The 20,741-nt window shown below is 41.2% G+C and overlaps 1 protein-coding gene and 1 non-coding gene across 2 annotated transcripts; both read right to left on the bottom strand.

Annotated features, from left to right (window-relative positions):
- Nucleotides 1-6,666: 6,666 nt before the first annotated feature.
- EIF4G2 (eukaryotic translation initiation factor 4 gamma 2) lies at nt 6,667-17,998 on the bottom strand (the record flags this gene model as incomplete). The annotated part of the gene is made up of 22 exons (XM_031943843.1): nt 6,667-7,500; nt 8,483-8,604; nt 8,737-8,948; nt 9,080-9,284; nt 9,852-10,110; nt 10,216-10,431; nt 10,533-10,637; nt 10,892-11,017; nt 11,542-11,655; nt 11,998-12,158; nt 12,250-12,391; nt 12,649-12,747; nt 12,834-12,917; nt 13,110-13,220; nt 13,490-13,641; nt 13,760-13,826; nt 13,939-14,070; nt 14,690-14,792; nt 15,335-15,475; nt 16,085-16,150; nt 16,521-16,585; nt 17,861-17,998. Coding segments are annotated over 22 exons (2,886 nt in total), but the record flags the coding sequence as incomplete, so codon positions are not given.
- Nucleotides 11,340-11,491, bottom strand: LOC111721441. The gene has a single exon (XR_002770635.1). It is a non-coding gene; the product is annotated as a small nucleolar RNA SNORD97 (small nucleolar RNA).
- Nucleotides 17,999-20,741: the final 2,743 nt, after the last annotated feature.

Consider the following 20,741-nt stretch of genomic DNA (forward strand, 5'->3'; position numbering starts at 1 on the left):
TATGTATATTGTGGGAGTGGGTAGTTGGGTATGTAGAGATAGAAGACAGAGATGGAGACAAAGTTGGGTGAAATAAATCATGTTAGTTTTCTCCAAAAATGTTATATTTCCTTCTGCTTTTTAAGTTCATTACCTCTTCATTAGATGATTGTTATGTTTTATTGTCATTCTTTACTTCAAAATAGTTTTTCCTCTATAATGTTATTGTATACAGTGTTACGATTCTACTCTTTTTGGGCTATGTCAATTCATTGAGTTCTGCCTAGTTTCTATTAAAATCGTCCATTTTTTTTTCTTACGAGTTCCAAATTCTCTTTTCTCCAAACTCTTCCAGACTCACTGAGAAGGCAAGAAATATGATACCCACTATACATGTAAAGTAATATTTTCATTAACCATGCTGCAGAAAAAGCAAGAAAAAGCTTCAATTTGCGTTAAACCTAATTTAACAGTTCTTTCTCTGTAGATAGGTTTTTTTCATGAGTCCTTTGGGATTGTTATGGATTATTGTATTGATCAGAAAGTTAAGTCTTTCACAACTGATTCATATTTCAATATTGCTGATACCTGGTTCTGCTCACTTCACTTTGCATCATGAGCCTTCCTAGGTTTTCCTGAAACTATCCTCCCTGTCATTTCTTATAGCACAATTGTATTCCATCACACTTATAAGCCATAACTTGTTCCGCCATTCTCCAACTGATAAACACACCCTCATTTTCCAATTCTCACACACACACACACACACACACACACACACACACAAAGCTACTATGAATTTTTGTACAAATAAGTCCTTTTCTTTCCCCTTTGATTTCTCTGGAATACACACCTATAGTGGTATTTCTGGGTCAAACGGTAGGCGCAGTTTTGTAGCCCATTGGGTGTAGTTGCAAATTGTTCTCTAGAATGGTTGGACTCTTTCTACATCTCCTTCAAGAGAACAATTGTTCTCTAGAATGGTTGGACTCTTTCTACATCTCCTTCAGCATTTGTCATTTTCCTCTTACGTCATATTAGCCAATCTGGTAGGTGTAAGGTGGCACCTCAGATTTTTTTTTAATTTATATTTTTCAAATACTGATTAGGAGCATTTTTATATGGAACATTTATATAATATAGAAGTTATTCTTCTGAAAATTGCCACTTCATATATATAATTTTAACCCTCATCTATTGGGGAATGACTTAAAAAAAAAAAGTTTGAGAAATCTTATATTTGAGAAATGAAATTTTTATTTTAAAAACTTACTGTAAATATTTTTCCCCTGCCTACCAACTTTCCCATTTTACTTCTAATTCTAGCTGCATTTTGTTTATAAAACACTTTCAAAATTTAATATATTAAAAATTATTTTATCTCCTATGATTCTTCCTACCTCATTTAGTCATAAACACTTTCCTTGTCCGTATACCTGACAGGTAGTTTTTTTCCATGCTCCTCTAATTTCCTTATATTTTTTAAAAATCATGTACACATTTTGATTTCATCATATTATGTTCTATGCCAAATTTCTGTCAGGTTGTTTCTACTTTTCCAAGCAGATTTTTTCAAATAGGGAATTCCTGATCCAATAGCTTGGTTCTTTAAGTATATACCAAACACTAAGTTTATTGTGGTCATTTACTTCTATTAAGTATTCAATTCCATTGATTAGCCACTCTATTTCAGTACTAGATTGTTTAGATGTTTATTGCTTTGTAGTCATTTGTGAATTGGTACTTGTAAGCTATCCTTTACTTTCCCTGTCACCGATTCTCTTTTTTGTTCTAGTTGATTGATAATTTGACAGTATTGAATAAATCAATTTTGGAAGTACTGATTTTTTTTTATTATATAGGCTTGATCTACTTATGAACAATTAACAACATTACTCCAAGTTTTTAGATTTGTCTATGAAAAGTATTTTTAAGGGCGTTTAAATAGTTCTAGGGTTTGTCTTGGCAGGTAAATTACCAAGTATTTAAATTTCCTGCAATTATTTTAAATAAAATTTTTCTAATGCTTCCTATTGTATTTTGTTGATAATATACTATTGACTTATGCAGATTTTACGTACTATAACTTTGCTAAAGTTGTTTTTACTAATTCAGTTGATTCTATTTGGTTCTCTAAACATACCATCATATTTTCTGCAAAGAATGCTAATTTTGTTTCTTATCCTATCATTCTTTCTATGGTTTGTTATTTGACCTATTCATTCTTTAGGATTAATTAGTTTCTGATTATTTTTCAATGTATTCTTCCAAGGCCTTTTGTCAAATATAATTTTTATTATGATCTGAAAAGGGTGGATTTGACATTTCTTTTTTGCATTTGTAAGATTTTTATGCTGTTTTTGTGAAGGTACCATGTATAGTTAAAAAACATATATATATCCTTCTCTCTATCCCATTCAACTTTCTCCAGAGGGCTATCCTATCTAACTTTTCTAAAATTAATTCTATTAATCTCCTTATTAGACTTATCTAGTTCTTAGAATATTGCCAATAGCACAGTTGTCCATTTCTTCCCAAAATCAATTTAGTTTTTTCTTTGAGACTTTGGATGCTATGCTGCTCTTTGGTGCACATGTTTAGCCCTGATATTCCCTCATTGTCAATAGTACCTTTAAGCAGAATAGTTTCTCTATCATCTCTTTTTAATTATTTCTGCTTTGCTCGAGACCATAATTGCTTGTTCTCATTTGTCCATTTTGTACAGGGCCAATGACATCATGGGGCAACCTTTTGACTTTTGTGCAAATTGGAGATGTGAGGGAAGAGTTGTGCAGTGATCAAACTCATCGTCTCTTCCAGAGACATCAAAGTGCAGTGGCAAGACATTCGTCAAGATGACTGGCAATGGCTCAGTGGATGACCTTGGTGTCTTGGATGTCTGATGAAGCTCTAAGCCCTCTCATTGCCACTAGACAAAAATCGTCTTCATCTGCCCAGGGAAAGATTTGTTGGTTACCTCAACCTGGTATAGCCTGTCTGCCAATACAGTTTGCTGGGGTGTGACTGCTATGCTTGCTATAGGTTAGAGTTGGACCCCAAATGTAAGTAAGCAGTCCTTGACAGAGCTTGGCAAACTTTCACACCAGGATTGGCGTAACTGGTATATAATTTGCTAACTATTGGGCCAGAGTTTCAAACCGCTTTCTAGAATGTCTGAATCCATTCACAACTCCACCAATAATGCAAGAAATCTATTTCATGTTCCCTCCAATGTCACTTTTTTTTCCTTGTCATCTTAGTCTGGAACATGAAGAACATAAAAATTGCTTTAATTTGCATTTTTCTGTTAACAATTTGGAGCATTTTTTCATATGGCAGTTGAGAGCTTAGATTTTTTTTCCCTTCCTGTTGCTGTTGTTCATATACTTTAACCATTTATCTAATAGGGAGTGTCTCGTTCTCACAAATGTGAAATCATTTCGTTTGTAAAAGAGCTTTGTCAGAAAAATGACAAAAGATCCCTCTCCCCCAACCATGTTTCCCTCTTTTTAAATATATCACGTTTTTGCAAAACCTCCATATTGTATATTTTTACCTTCCGTGATCTTCTCTATTGCTTGTTTAATCATGAACTTCTGTCTATAGTCCCTTCTTGCATGCTCTGGGGCTATTTCAGTGATTGGCTACTCGTACAGCTTTCCGGGCTTTCTCCTACAGTTGGACTTCGAGTGCTAGTCCTGTGGAATCCTGACTAGAAATCTTAAGTTTCTTCTTGAGCTGGGTTCTTACAGCCATGGGCTTTGTGGCTTCTTTGGGCACTGTTGGGTTCAGGTCACTCATGCTCACTAGATCTACTTGGCCTCCTAGGCTACCTGTGACCTCACTGACCCCAACTTGTCCGTCTTTGGACTTGGGGGTCCCTCTGAGGATTCCTGAGCTGTGAAGTTTAGAGGTTGTAGTTGTCCATCTCTAAACTTTGCTGATGTTTTTTAGAGGCCTAGTTTCCCACATTTTAGTCCTTGATCGATCTTCTCACCGCTAGGTTCATTTAGTTATTCAAAGAAATAGCACTACTGGGTGAATGGAAAGGGAGACGAAGATAATCTTTCAGTCACAGATTTCATTCCATCAAGTCTCAGTAGTGCAATTCTAGACAACTAAAGTCATGTGTTTTATGATTACTGGTTCATTTAATTTTGCCTTGTAAACGTCAGCACCACTGCTCTTTGTAGTCTGATAGCTATCATGGTGTACAAATTATGCGGGCCAAACAGTAATTTTGATATGACTTCCATCTTATAGCAGTGTTTCTACTGACATAGAATAAACATAGAAGTCTGATAGTGATGAAATCGGAGTGAACAAATTTTCCCACTTTTCATATTTTATCAGTTGAGTGGTAGATATCATGCTATACCTGTATTTCATTTTTCTTTTGTTTTTAAAGAGCAGATATACTCTATACTATCAATATAATAGTTCCTAATGAGCACAATACTACAGTAATTACTGGTATGATTAAAATGGCTCCAGAACAGGGCTTCTTAAACTTTTTCCCCATTTGTGACATCTTTTTGCCTGACTGGGTACATAGTTATATAAAACAAACATTTACAGATCATTTCATGTGGCCCACATCCAGTTACAGTTTAAGAGAAACTTTGTACTAATACTACACTACAATGAAAATTATTTCAGTTGCAAATATGGTTAAAACATAAACACTAAGTTGACAAACTTACTGTTGCAAAACATCCCCAAGTCTTAAGGATCTTCAAGGGAACTGGCAGGGCATTATGTGATTTAGGTTCTTCAAGTTAGAAGAACAGTGAGACATATATCCATACCCAAAGCATTTGGTTTTTATGTTATGCCATTTTATGTGTTGTCTTCCCAGTTCTTGGGCATATATCAAAACTGTGCAAGATTGATCAAAAGATTTTAAAATACCTTATCTAGTGGACCTATAAGTCTTTGTCTCCATTTAGGGGATGAACTCGATGTCACATTAAGTTTGAGAAGCAGGATTGTCCTAAAATTATAGAAATTCTTAAATAAGAGATGAAACACTAAAAGACAATCTTGCATCATGCAGACCTAAGAGATGGAAATAAACATGCTTTGGTGGCCCAGGAACCATTTAAACCCCAATGAAAATCTGCAGGCTGTTTTAAGTTCAAGTATGCCTTATACTTACCTAATGTACTGATAAATGTAGTTTAATGAATTAAACAACTTGCAAAAAATCTAGTAGCAATTTGTAAAAAATCTAGTAGCAATTCCTGTTCTAAATATTCTCCTGGGGGGATGGCTTAGTTTACATTATGATAAAACATAATTATATAGATTCCACAGTCCCACACTCGCCTGTTTCCCCACTCCCTCCCTTAAAAAACCTCCACATTACACTCATCTATGCCCATCTCTCTAGCTGCCCCGAGTTTCCTTCCCAATCATTTGAATAACGAGAATTGAGCAATCATCCATTTTGCCTTATTTCTTGATCGCACTTGTCAATTCAATCAGCTCAGCATCATTCAGCAGGAACACACCATTCTTTACTTCCATTGCATCTCTTCCAACAGCACCTGTAGATCCACATCATTGTTTAAGAGGTTAAGCAGTTTTTTCCCCCAGCACGCATTGCTTAATTTCAAATGCTTAACCATTCTTTCCTTGTCTCATTTTAGACACTGATCAGATCAGGTATTTTTTATCCTGTTTTGAAAAATTGCTGGGGTAGGAAAACCAAAAAAAGAATGAAAAATGTCGTTCACTTTCTAAGAGCAATCAGCCTCCATTCTGGATACAGGATGTATTTATACAGTAGCCAAGTAACATTACCCTTCCTTTGCAAAATCCTCCACAAACTTAATCAGGACTGTCATTCCTTGCTGCCCCAAGTAAACTGTGGGCCTCCAGTTTCCCTGTCTCCAACTCTAATCCATCAAGATAACTTTCTGTAAGTTGAAATAACAGACTTTTCATTGCTACAAAAACTATTTGGGATTGTTTATGTCTATATTGTCTTACAAATTTCTTTGAATCCAAAACCAAGTCATTTCTTCATCCTAAATCCTTTTACTTCTCCATTATATCTTAGACCAAACAAAGCTACACAAAAGCAAATTCCAACTCCTAATCCAAAGCTGCCAGAATTAAACGGGTGATCACTTGGCTAAGACCTATGAAATCAATTTGAAGGTGGTGTCTGTGATCAGTGAGTCTGAATCTCCTTCAAGAACTGAATTAGTTCACAAGACCAACATCTATTCATCTGCCTCTGAAAACATCTGGGAAACACGTCAAACATCACAGAACTGATCAAAACCCTGTTCCTGTGATACATTCCATTACTCTATTCGTTGCCTGATGAACTGCTCCATTTTAAGAGAAAATTCTTCAGTCTTTAAAGTGACAAACAATATGTGTTATGCTGGAGAAACCCAAAATTAGAGGTTTGAGGTCATTAATCTATTACCACCTTAAGTGCAAAGGAATCTTCTAAAATGGCAAAATTTCCTAGGGGTTTTTCCCCCCCCGAAAGGATTTTTCCCATATACCTATGATTCAACAAAACTATTGAGGAAGGAGAGTCAAGTGGAAAGAACACTTAGTAGGACCCAGGATATTAAGATTCAGGAGCTCAAAATTCATTTCTATAAAATGGCCGAAGATCCTCCTCAGATTGAGGCATTAATTCAAAGTATACACATACACATCCCCTCAAGTATCACAATGTTTATTGATAGATACAAGTATATAAAATCAGGGCATGAACATGACTTGATAAATTAAGTAGACTTAATTTCAATACTATAATAAGAGGGACCAATTCAAATTCTCACCATTTTTTGTTTCACACCCACAAAAACCACTTCTCTTCAAGGGCATTAACGATCTCTCAAAACTGATCAGTTTTGTGCAAGTAAACCATGTTTCTTTTAAAAAAGACTTATGCACTTGCCCAGGCTCAAGGATATTAAAATCTAGCACATAAAGCCCATTACTAGAGGTAGAAATACAGGCAATATACTATTACGGCAACAACCATCGATTACAGTTAAGAATCCTCTGTAACAACCAAATGGATAATCAAATATTGCAACGACTCAAGTATTACACTGAGCAAAGTGCATCTCTACAGTATTCAGTGTTGCTATTCAGTTTTCTAACTTAAAACAGCCTATGATAACTGGCAGCCAAGAAGGTCCTTGCAACAGACTGCCTCTGCTTGAGAACTCAGGATGTAATTATTGCATGCTGCTAATACACTATCTAAACATTAAGGATACTCTAAGATATTTGATGGTAGACTATGATTAAGACGTTACACTACAAAAAACCTTAGGCAGAAGAACATCCTATTGACACGCTTCTGCTTTAGATATTGTGAAAACATGACAGCGGAATGAATTTTCGCAGTGGTTAGGTCAAACGCAGTTACATCCTAGCAACAGTATGTTTGCACAATTTTAAGGCTTTGGCTGGTCTTTAGTCAGCTTCTTCCTCTGATTCTTCTTCTTCAGCAGTTTCCAGCCAGGTGAGCCATTGGTTGACCTGTAAATTACATGAATAGCTTTTTAATATTCTACACCATAGAATCCTTTTCTGGAAATCTTTAGCAATCTAAAAATCCTGTTTTATTCCTGCTGTTGAGTGGGGTGAGCTTCGTAAAATTTCACCCCAGAGCCATATCCATGAGTACCAGATTCCACCTTAGAAAGGGAACGTTGGGTGACCTATGCCACAGTGCCACAATTAGGATAAGATCTTAGACAAGAAACACCTGGGACTGGAAACCAGGTTTCCCCCAAACCAAAAGGCATTTTATAAATTTAAGTCACCCCAAATGTAAACATATTAAAAAGACCTGTTGCTCAGCTGCTAAGGAGTAACTGTGATATTCCTCTAATCAGTCTGAAGAACAAAGACATTTTCTTTGGACCTGCTCATGATTATATTAGTCTAAGGCACTATCTCTGGTGTAATAGACTGAATCGCTAAAGTTTTATTTGCTATGGGACTTTTAAATAATTTACTTACATTTCAGCTTTGATTTGTTCATTTATATGTGAAAATTTTAATTAAGGTGCCAGTTTTAGTTCTAAATCCTAATAATTGTTTCCCATTATATAACTTACTGGTGGTACAATGAACAGGCACATCCCATGCACAAAATCATAAATTTAATCTTTAGTGAGAATTCCTATACCTTTCCCAACCTGTAGGTGGCTTCACTTGAAAGCTTATTTCTAATTGCCTATTAGCAATAGCTAGGTGGACAAATCTGCCAAATAATCCTTTTCATACTGTGACTGGCAAATTTCCAAACCCTTTCTTCTGGTGCTATCTGTGAGCCACTTTTAATGGTGCCAAGGTCTTATTCTCAATGGGTTTACTCTGTTGTATTACATCTAACCCCTAATTATCTTTAAAGACTGATTTCTCTAGCACCAGTGATGTTCAATAGCTGTAGATAAATAGTATGATAAATTTTGAAAAGCCCATCAACATTATCAACTAACGTGAGAGAATTTACCTGGAATAAAGCCTTGCCCTTCCCTGGAAACTCTTGGGTTATATCCTCTTTCCATGCCAGGAAAGCTTCCTCTTCAATTATTTCCATATCATAGAAATGAACAAAGAAGCGCAGTAACATGCCTAGAAAGAAAATCAAAACCTACCATCAAGTACTGTTCAAGAACTAAGCAACCAATATTTATGGTATTAAAACCCTAACTTTCTTAGAACCTAAAGGCTCACAAACCTCTATTAAATGAAATACTGACTCACCTTTTGGAAAGTTGTTATTGTAGCAGTGCACCTGAAGAGCATACAGGGCACTAACTTGTAGGTCGACGTGATCATGAAGGAACTTCTGCATTACTGGCTTGAAAGAGAGAAGCAGCTGTTTTTCCTGCTCCAACTGCTCTTTGGAAGGAGCAGAGGAAGAATCTGTTTCCTCATTGGGTGGGCTTACTTCACTAGAGATATACTGCAAGAAGCTGGACAAAAGAAAACAAGTTGGACTTCAACTATGGGTTTTTAGTCAGTTTTTAAAGACATTAAAGACATTTCTATGATCAAATGTCTCCAGTGTTTTCTCAATTTAAATTTAAAGTTTAGAACATCTTACCTAGTCATTAAAATGTTCACAAATCCCTTGTCTACATGAAGTTTGGGAGAAATGTTGTCTTTAATCCATTTATATATGGTTTGAGGGGATGGATCCAACTTTATTTGCTTCAACAGTTCCTTCTCCAATTTGAGAAGTGGGAACAAGAAACTAAGTCCCTTTCCCTCCAAAATCTCCAACATTCGATCCTTATTCTGATCGATTTCTGCAAGTAAAAAGATTAAATCCTACTAAGGAAAAAGAACTAATTTTGAAAATCAAGCAAGGTTTAACTAAATGACACAAACATTGCACTCTAGAGCAGCGACTTCACAGCATTGAATATTGAATTCTTATTTTTGTTAACTGCATTTTAGACAAAAAAAAAAAAAAGAAGTAAATAAGTAAAGAATCACTAGAAGTCCTACTACCTTCCTAGAAAGTAGGATTGAGAAATAACTGGAAATGTACTTGGGTCACTTCTATTTACAAATAAATACTCAAAGAGCTTGTGTTAACTGTATGTGACAAGACGTGATTTTACTGTTAAGGGCAATACCCATCTGAGGAAGCTTCAGCTACCAGTATTGTTCAGATTCCTTCTCTGCAATTCTTAGAAAGCTTGCTAGAGCATTAAGAGGGTAAATAAATCCTCTGCCTCAACAGTTTGGTATGAAAGGCAGATCCCTAACATACGTCTTTCCCAGCTTAGGCCAGCTTTCATCTCATATCACTTTTTGAGTTCCTCAAATAGAATTGGATGTTAATACAAACAAACCCAGCACCTTCTTACCTGGAAGCATTTTCTGCATATTGACTTTGCTTTGTTGGAAGAGTTCTGTTAACCATTCACGATCTTGCAATTTAGCTAATTGTTGAAGGCAAAGTAAGAAGAGAGGGAAGTGGGTGCCGCTTTCCAGTGGTTGAGCTAGCTCTGAAATGCTCACCAACTCTGAAATGATGGCCCGGGCTGCAAACTGCGCTAAATAGGACTTCACCAAAGGGATGTCTACCTCAAGTTTTGGGCACTGATCCAATACATTCAGGAAAGCCTGGGGAAGGGGGGGGGAAAGGAAAACAAAATCCATGAATTTCAGCTCAACAGCTCTCAAGATTAGTGACAGGTTATTTCAACACAAGATACAATGCTCCCATACCTGCATAAAGTTGTCACTAGTGGCTATTCCTTCCTGTTTGAGTAAACTGATCAAAGCACTTGCTTTTTCTTTGTCTTCATCAGTCCTGTCTAGTGATTGGATGATTACTTTGCTTAACATCTCTGGGAGAAAGTGTTTGGGGGCTCTCATTTCCCGTACTCCATTGACAGCATCATTTGCATTCCCACTATTCAGATACTCTGTCACCACAGCTTCCTGTAAGGGAGAAACACAACCAATAAACATGTGAATGCCTTTCCTAGATATGTGCCATAAAATAAGAAAAGAATTCCAGAACTATTTTAAAGATAACTTACAGTTAATTTGAGTAGTTCTTCTTTTGATGGTGGAGGCTTTTTACTGATCTTAGCAGGCTTTTCTTGAATAAGTGGTGGATTAGTTTTGAGGCCAAGCTGAGGAGTCTAAAAATAGCAATGAAAAACATTTAAAAACAGTCTTTACAACATATATACAATACAATGAGCTTTTATTTAGTCCTATGGTCCTGTTGAAAAGTCAGTTCTGACTTTACCACTAAAAGAAATTGCATTTGTTCTCCATAGAGATAAGTGAAATAACACAATAGGAAGTATGGAAGAAGAGGAGCAGAGAAGGGGGGGGGGAGGGGAGGAGGAAGACACGCCCAGTGTTCTAATGTCATCATAGAACTCTTTACCTGTCCCAGAGGTGGTGTTTGAGTGCGTGGTGGCTGTGCACTGGGAGGAATCATAGTTATCTGGGGCTGAAGCTTTGGCACTTGATTTTTATTCATTAGGAAAGATTGAGCAGGCCTCAGACTAATCTGTAAATGAAAATATTAATCTTTCTTATAACATCATAAAACTTCTAAGAATCACCTAGACAGAAATCTTTACAAGTTCCACCTTTCCCAAATCAGGCACAGCAAAATCTAGGTAAAGATCTTTAACACAAGTGCTTAAAAGGTGGGATTGACATTTATAATAATAAACGTCACTACATTTTCCTAGGGTCACAACTGAATACATATCCCACCAACTTAACTAGGCCTAAATTAAAAGATAGCTTATTTACAGGGAATATATACCATGTCTAATATTTTCCTTCCTCTAGCATTTGAGGAAAAACAATAGAAAAAGTTTGAGTTGCCCTCATATCTCATAATCTTGTTCACAGGACGCTGGACATCCAAAGAAAGAAAAAGAGAAAAAGAAAAGTATAGGAAAAAAAAAAAAGAGGTGAAGAATTCCAGCATTAAGTCCTCATAATAACGCGTCTTGCTATAATCATTGGGCAATATTATTTTGAATCCACAAACTATGGTTATGAGCAACACAGGCAAAGTACCTCATCTGCATTAAGCTGTCCTTTCTTAGAAAACCGAGGTGGCATATCCTTCGACTGTCCTTGCAGCTGGGATAAGAGTCCCTGACTCTGGTTATGGTAGAGCTGGCTTAGCCCCTATTTCAGAAGGAAAGAAATAAAATCTAGATAAAGGAGTCCACAAATTATGGTAATAAGAATCAGAGAACAGTCAAGTCATGAAAAAAGCCTAGCCGGATATGCCCAAAGAATGTGAATGACAAGGAGAATAAAAAAATGTACCATCTAACCTAACTGGGACTAAGAATGAAGCCAGCTGTTTCCAGGCCCACTAAACTGGCACAATCTGAATGGAGAGAAGATTATGTATGGTTTTACAAGGTTTGGGCATTTCCCCAATTTTTATTAGAAATTTAAGTTTTTAGAAGTCTGTTTCTTTAGAGCAGATACAATGTGAAACACTTTAAAATGCTTTCTTACCTGGCTTTTCATAAACTTGCCTCCCATCTCTCCAAACTGGGATTGTGTAGGAGGCATGATATGACCCCCATGGCCATTAAAGAGTTGATTTGATCGATGACGTCCCATGGTGGGTGAAAATCTATCCTGGATAACTCCTGGACCAGTACCAATTCCGCTACCTTAAAAAGAAAAATTATTAACTAATAAGGATTCTATATCTTTAAAAACTTTCCCACAGTGAAACTTTAATTTTTCATGCATTTCAGTTACCTGGCATTTGTCCAAACATATCAGCAAGTCCTCCAAGTGGGTCCCTGTCGAGTTTCATCCTGGGTGGCATAAACGGTCCCTCCAGGAAAAAGTCACTTCTCATCCCTTGAGCCATAGGAGCAGGAATAAAAACTCCTAGATCCTTCAAAACACCAAAAAAGAATCTATTATTATTTGTAGCTACATAGAACCCCAAAGTAGTCAAAAGTCAATAACGTAACCATAATTTACGTTGAGTTACTATCTTAAAATTATTCCCTGATCTACTTGTCCCTAGTACAAAACAAGAAAATGCAAAATGAGGTTCAGTGCTCTAAAGGCAAATATAAATCATGAAATCAAGATGCTAATTAGCAAAATTCCAACTGTATCTCAAACATCACCAAAAAAATCCCTTACTTTTACTGCATCTTGACGGATTTGATTGATCGTCTTTGGTCCATTGTCAAGAAAAGCTTTGCGAGGAACCCAATTGTGTTCTCGCAACTCCACAGTATCCTTTAATTATATTAAAAAAAAAAAATTTGTTTTATTTGGTGAGAATGACAATCAGAGCAATAGTTACTTATGAACAAAAATCTTACCTGCAGCAGGAAACGAATCCTTGCTGGCAATTCCTTACTTAGCATTAAGGAACACATTCGGGCAAAATACTGATCCATTAAGGACTGAACAAAAGACAAAAAATATAGTAATTAGGATAAGATTTAAATAAGTGTTCTAGTTACTAATTCACACTAAAAATTATAATTATAACCAAAGTCATTTAAATATACATTGGAATGGCCTATGTCATCATAACCAACTATATGTTTGATAAAGGGGATAAAAGAAGATTGATAAAGACTGAATGACAATACCTTGGCTCTTTCATGATCTAACCTAGGCCCCACTGTCCTCATTATCTGACAGAGGCACTCCAAATCCTCTCCCATATCTTTGAGTTGTACTCTCTTCTTCTTTTCCAAAAGCTGTAATATGACAAAAAAGAATTCATTAAATTCTTTGTAGCAGCCACCATAAGACAACACAAGTTTCAGACACCATGAAAAGTTAGTTATCAGCTAAGGCATTTCCAGCTTCCAAAAATGGCCACACTGGGCAGATGGCTTTTTGTAACCATTAAGCTTATTGCTTAGCTAGAAATTTATCTCACATCAAGGTAGATGGTATGAAAATGGCTCTCCCCTACATCATTAATTTGAGCTTTTAAAGGAAAAATGAATACCAGAACACTTACTGTTTTGATGCACTTATGAAGGATAGATTCATGAATAAGATCAAGCTTGCCAAGTTCTCCAATGAATTTGATGTTCCCCAACATCTTGATCTTAGCAATGGCTCTCTGTTCCTCCTCCTCAGGAAGGAGGGGGTTGTCACGTTTGTCATAGACTAGAAAGTACCAAAACCAAAGTTTCAGTGTTCAAGTTCATTAACAAAAAGAGTACTGAGGGGTTGGGTAGTGTATGGGATAGAGATCAGGGAATAGAAAAACAAGACAAAATCTTACTATCAACATTTCTGGTTCGGTTTTCAAATTCATCTTGTAGTTTGGAAATTAGGAGGCGTCTGAATGTCTATTGGAAAGAAGAAACACTAATGAAATACTCTAAAAGCAAACGAATAGCAAATATAAATATGTAAACTTTTTGGCAAGCAAAAAAGAAAGAAAAATGAACAAACCCTTACTGTGCTTTGCTTCTGTCCTGGTTGACCCTCAGCTGCTGGGCCATCAAAGTTTGGTGCATCTTCTGCCAGTCGCAGACATAGTTGAGCATACAGTGAGCTATACTTTGGCTCTTCAAGGGCTTTGTCCACAATCTACCAACAAAAATTTACTACTTTAATAAACATTGTTTGATATCTGGCTTAATTATTATATAACTCAAGAAAATGGAGGTTTAAAAAAATAAAATAAAAAAACAAACCACACTAAGTAAATCTGATCACTACACCGTGTCTGCCATTTGCATTACACCTACAAGTGTTTTTGAAAGTAATTACTTTCTATTTGACTGGAAAAGAAACCAGCTGCTTTGGTTGCTAGATGTGTCTCTTCACACACATAGTAGAGAGCAAGGGAATAATGTTGATTCAGGTGTTACCTCTCCAAGTCTTTCTTCCTGCATCCCTATCCTAGTACTTTCTTCTTCAAATATTCCAAAAGACGATTTCTTTGCTTTATCTTTTCTGTCATTACTCTGTATTCACTTGCATTAATATGCCCTGCCCTCTTCTCCAAGAATTTAAGTTACTTGAGAGTTTAGAGCATTTTGCAATCACAAAATCTCAAAGTATATGTATCTTCAAGAGTAATTTTAGCATTACAAATTCGGACACGTGTTTTAAGAATAAAAAAAAAATTCACCAAATTTAAGCTATTAAGATAATTAATGGCTCTAAGAGAAAAGTTCTTAATACTCTTCTTAGTTTAACTTACCAGCAGTATGACTCCTTTTAAGATGAGTTTAGACTCTACACCCACATTGAGGAGCTCAAGGCATAGCTTGTCAAACTTTTCAGGAGTAAGCTTATTTAGTATGCTGGGGAAAAAACAAACATTTAAGTGATTTTCCTTGTCACTAGTCCAAATATCAGAATATTTTCTATAAATTTATGAGCCTTTAAGAAATTAACTATATTCTTATCTAAAGTTTTCTTAAAGCTCAACTCAAAGTTGTCAAGATTGTTAGGTTATACAAGGTTTTATAATTAAGTTCTGTGCATATACAGCAACACAAGGGGGTCCTTGCTGTCTGAAAATCCCTAGAGGTTGGGAGGAGACTTATGAATAAAAAAGACAAATCTGCCAGGACTTCAGAAAAGGCCAACAAAGATTACATATCATATTTTTAAACCTACCGAGTTTAATTATTCAAGTAGTATATTTCACCACATTCCAAGTTACCAAGTATTTATGTATTTGCTCCTCAGTATAATGCACTGAACTTTAAAGGTAAATGTATCAATTATTTACTTTTTCTTCTTTTGCTGCAAATACTAATTGTCATTCCAGGCAATACCATTTACACATAATAGTCTGTAAGCCATTTTTTTGTTAAAAATCAGAAAGTCTTTTCCTTACCCTCTTACTTTCCTGAAGATTGCGTCATGTCGTTCTTTTTCGTTTGCGGAGTTGTTTGCTGCGGAGTTGTCATCTCGTCTAGTGCTTCGTGCAGGGATCCATTTCTGAGCGTTTTGCCCTGGGGTTTTCCCCAGGAACTCGCTGTTTAAAAAAGTGGAAGACAAAAGTAAAGGCCAAGATTCCTATTAGTTCAAAGATATCTAAACATACTACATTCACTAGCTCAACAATCCCTTGAGGGGAAAACAAAACAACTCAGTTTAGTACCCTTCTCCCAATATATACACCAGTTTATGTATATAAATAAAAGGTCAAAAAAAATACCAAGAAATGTAAGCACATTCTATGATAGCTCCTAAATTGCTCCTCAGAATGCTAATCTCTCTGGATCTAAGACTTCTTTTCACAAATGAGGGCACCAGACCATCAGTATTCAGACTTTTATGACTAAGGAAGACTACCAAATGAGAAAAACGCTATACAGTTCTGAGGGCTAATTCCCCTTCAACTCCCCCCAAGAAATACAAAAGGCAAGTGAAACTAATTAATGAAGGACATAAGCCTTTTAAGCAAAATTTTGCACTGGAGAATTCACAAAGCAGTGTTTCCTTAGGAGTTCCCAATACCCAATGTGCAACAATTATGGAGAAGGATAGGGAGGACGATCTCTGCACTGCACTAGAAAACACAAAAATCCTTCAAGATGGAATGTTACTACTCTCACTGCTTTAGGGACGTAAATCAAAGTACCTGTTGCTGGCAGTCTTGGGATAGTGCTGAGGTGCACCCCTACTTCCTCCTCCGCCCGAAGAAGCACTATTTTCAAAAACAAAGCCTCATTTTAGCCAATGTCACTTTTTACTATAAACCCCCCACCTTTTTAATACAGCAAGGGCTTTAAGGGCCAGTAGTAACGCTATGTAATTTTGGAAATTTCCACTTGGAAGGTACAGCAAGTTCCTGGATTACCCCGCATCCCTGTTTAGGGTAAAAGATGGCCACTGCCCGCTTTTAAAAAACCTTGTTCAGCATTAATTTCTCCACCCCATTATACATCATCTCGTTAAAGGGAAGGGCAAGGAAAGGAAGGAGCCCTGCTGTATAGGCGCAGTCCAAGGCGCGCAACCTTTGGAAGCCACTTTCGGGGGAGGGTTTGGCCGCGGCTTTGGCTCCCCGCCTTCCTCACCTGAAACGAGAAGCACCCCCTTCTGCAATCGCACTCTCCACTTTGGCGGCTTGACAACGAAGAGTCTTCAAAAGAATAATATTAATGGATGGGGGTGGGGAGGGGTGGGGGGAGGGGGGAGAAGTGAAAACCTAAGGAGAAATGCACAAGGAGACGAGGTCAGGAGCAGCCCCCCCGCGGGCGGCCCGCAGAGCCCCCTCCCCCTGCAACGGTCCCCGGGTTCGGCCAGGCCCGGGCGCGGCGGCCCCGGCTCTGCTGCAATGCAGATCTCCCACAAAGGGGACCCGGCCGCGGGGGGAGGAGCCGAGTCCACATCGTTTCTCCCCCGCCCCAGCCCGCCCCCTCCCTCCGGGGGATCGGGGCGGCCGCCCAGGTACCTTGGCTTCTCAAAGAGGCTGGAGCTCGACCAGCGGAGCCGCGTCCTTAGACCAGAGTAACCACCGCCCCCCGGGACCGCGGCCGCCCCACTCGGGCGGGAGCCCTCTCCTCGGGAACAGACCGGACGGCGGCTCGCTGCTGGCCCCCCCCTCCCCCCGCGAGTCTAATTAATCACGGAGGGGGGAGGGGGGGTGACCGAGCGGCCTCAGGCCCGGCCCCGGCGAACAAAAGACGCGGGGGGTCCCAGGGGCCCGGCTTTTGTTTGGTTCCCTCCGTCCGGCCCAGGCCCGAGGCAGCGCCCACGGCCCAGCCGCTCTTTGTTCTCCGGACAGGAAGGTCTCGCCCCTCCCCACCCCCTCCCCAATTCCCCCGGCGGCGGGCTCGGGGCGCTCCGAAGCCCGCACCTCCTCCCCGCCGGGGCCGGCACCAAGGGCTCCTGTGCTGCTCCGCCGCCTCGAGCTCGGCCTCTGCCCGCGCGCACGCGCCTTTCGAACGGCCGAGCCGGTAACCGGCCCCGGAGCCAGGCTCGGCCGCGCAGCCGGCGCCGCCGCCCGCTCGCCCGCAAGCCGGCCCCGCCCCGGGGCCGCCGCGGCCGCCGCAATGCGAAACCGCGACGCGAGGCCTCGGCCGCCGCCGCAGCCACTGCCGCCCGGGGTGACCCGGGAGCCGGCCTCGCTCCCCGGCTCCTTCCTCTCCCCCGCCCTCGCCGGCGCCCCCGGCCAGCGGCCGCCCGGCGGCCTGACGCAGCCCCACCGTCCCGGGCCTCTCTCCTCAGGGCCCTCCTGAGGGCGCTCGGCGGCGCGGGGGGCCCGCCGCGGGAGACCGGCCCGGCCCGGCCGCCGCCATGGCCGCCGCCGCCTGCCGCCGCCATTTTGTGCCGCTCGAGAAGGAGCCGGAGGACGGCGGCCATCTTAGAGCGCGCCGCTCCACGGCGGCCGCCGCGGCTCCGCTCATCTCCTCACCTTCACCGAGGCCTCAGCAGCCGCCGCCGCAGCTGCCTCCTCAGGATCCGGTCGTCGGGGACGGGGGGAAGGGGGAGGGGAACGGAAAACAAAAAAGGGGGAGGGAAGGGGGAAGGAGCCGGGGACTGGGTGAAGGTCTCAGCTCAGGGGAGTCGCTGCTGCAGCCACCACCCGGTACCCGCCGCCACCTCCATAGAGCTCCAACTCGCTGCTGGCGCGGCGGCTAGTCTGCAGCCGAACTTATCACTCCGGGGCAGCCGAACCCGCCGGAGCCGCCCCGAACGGCCCGCCCGCTGCCCAATCAGCGACCGATCTGCTCCGCACCGCCAATCCGCGGCGGGCCCCGGGGCGGGGCCAAGGCACCAAGCTGGGTTGAGGCGCAGCACAGCCGCAGTGCGCCAAGCCTTATTCACTAAATCTTTTAGGTCAAGTAAGTGGCGTAAGGGAGCCGGCGAGCTGGGTGCGGGCGGAGGCGGCGGGGAGGGGGCTGGGAGCTGTGCGTAAATCGGGAGAAGCCGAAGGAGGCGGCCTTCCCCTTCTCCTCCGCTGCCTCATTGTTCCCGCGGCCCACCCGCATTACACAACGGCTCGCTTTCCCGTGGGTCGGGAGGGGGGCACCGCGGCGATCACGGCGGCAAAGGCCTGTCTCCCCCCCAGCCCTCCCCGGGGAAGGCTCGCCCGCTCCCCTTGCTCCGGGTCTGGAGGCGCAGCCGATCTCCAAGAGCCCCAGGCCCCGCAGCGCCGACTGCGGGCGGGGGCCGTGCACGCCGCGTGCTCGGGAACCCCGGCGGGGAAGAGACCCGGGGAGCCTATTGTCCGAGGGTGGCGGCCGCGCGGCGGACTCCCGGGGCGGGGTGCTGTCCCCACCCCCACCCTATCGGAGGCCGCGCTGGCCCGGCGGCTCCAGCCTCCCCCCTCCCCCTCCCGTGATGGAGAGGCCGGCGGCCTCGCGAGCGCCGCGTCGCCCTCGCCCCCGGCCTTTACAAAGGACCGGCTGCCCCGGGCACGGTGTGTTGGAAGCGAGCGGGAGTCCCTCCCCGCCCCCAGCGCCCGCGGTGGCAGGAATGAAGGGCCGGCGTTTGTGGGAGAGCGGGCGGGTCCCCGCTACTCCCGGTGCTGAGAGCGGCCCGAGCCCTCCCCGCGGACCGGGCACCAGAAGCGGTCCTAGGGGCCCCCACCGTCAGAGACGCGGGCCAGGAGCCGCATCCTTTTGTCCGGACGCCGGCGGGAGAGGGGAGCCCTTTGCCCACTCTCTGATCCCCTTTAATCTAACCCTTCACCGATGAACCAAAGCAGTTCCAGAAATCGCAGTTTCTCAGGGATCCCACTTTTTCCAGGAAAGAGGAAATTTTTGATTAAAATGCAAAGCATTTCTCTTGTAAATGGTTTATTTTTCCCACTTTTGGTCTATAGATACAATTCTAAACCATGGATTGGGAAAATCGGGTTTGAAAATCCAAATGAGTCAACTTCAGATACATGAATTCAAGGCAACATCTCTAGGTTGGGATCCTTGACCAAGGGACGTTGGCTTAGCCTAGGCCCAAAAGTCTGGAATTCCAGTATTAAAAAAAAACACCTCAAAACTCAGGAAATATTATCAAATATAGTTACAAAAATGATGCTGTACATTTCCTTTGTGTGATAAAAAGTCCAAAATGTGCTCATGGATGGATTGATTCTCCAAGCATTTTATCAAGTGCCTGCTCTTGTTGGATCTCATCCATTGGGATAAGAGAACAAAAGAAATGCTTCCTACTCTCAGGAAGTTTACATTCTGTTGGGGAAAAGCATTTAAGTAGATATGTGTAATTAATGGGGAAGGAGAGAACACTAACATCTAGGGAATTAAGACTTTCTTAGAAGTTGGGTTGAAGTAGGTCACCCAACAACAAGCATTTATTAATCACTTATGTGTCTGGTGCTGTGCTGGGAATGGAGGTACAATGGAAAACATGAAATGACTGACTTGTTCAAGGAGCTGACGGGGTACTAAGGAAGGAGACACGTAAGTATTAGCAGATGCCACCTCCCATAGAGGCAACTGAAGCAAAGAGGGTAAGTGGCTTGCCCAAGGTCGATCAGCTGGTTTCTGAGGCTATGAGGATTTGAATTCAGGTCTTCCTAGCTGATAAGTATGCAGAATAAATATGAGAATAAAGGCAAAGTAGTTTAAAACACAACGCAGTTTGGGAGAGACGGCATTAGCAGTCTTGGAAGATCAGAAAAACTTGTTTAGAACAAGAATGCTTTGAGTTTTGAACAGCAGGAACCAACGAAGTAGAGGGAATGAATGCATTCAGGAAAGCCCAATGCAAAGATATGATAGGAAAAAGAGTATTATATGAGTAAAAGAGCCCAAAGGTCACTTTAACTGGGATGAAAAAGGAAGAAGGGAATAAAGGGAACCGAGTATTCTGAAAGGCAGATGTGAAGAGAAAGTGCCTTCCTTGGCATGGGGAATAGCTTGAGCAAAAAAAAAAAAATTACCATTGTTATACTGAGTTTCAGAACAAGTAAACCAATCTTGGGAACTTTGCAGTTAGCTTTTACTATCAAATGTAATGAAAATCAAATTTAAATTTTTACCCCAAACCGAAAAGTATTGGAATCTTCGTTCTATGAGAAATATTTTTCTGAACTTCAACACATTTGGGCAACTGACCTTAATAAACTAATAAACTTGGCTTAAACTTTGTTTTAATTTCATCTATAAAGATGGAGATGGTGTTGCCTCAATACTGTTGCAATGATACTAAATTGCAGATATTGGAGAGGTTTTGTATTCTGAAGGCTTAAAATATCAATGGACTCATGACACCTAAATTTACGTTTTCATACCTGACTTATCTGAAACCCAGTGTTTTCCTACTTGCATTCA

This window comes from Sarcophilus harrisii, chromosome 6 (assembly GCF_902635505.1).
Source record: "Sarcophilus harrisii chromosome 6, mSarHar1.11, whole genome shotgun sequence".
Classification (NCBI taxonomy): Eukaryota; Metazoa; Chordata; class Mammalia; order Dasyuromorphia; family Dasyuridae; genus Sarcophilus; species Sarcophilus harrisii.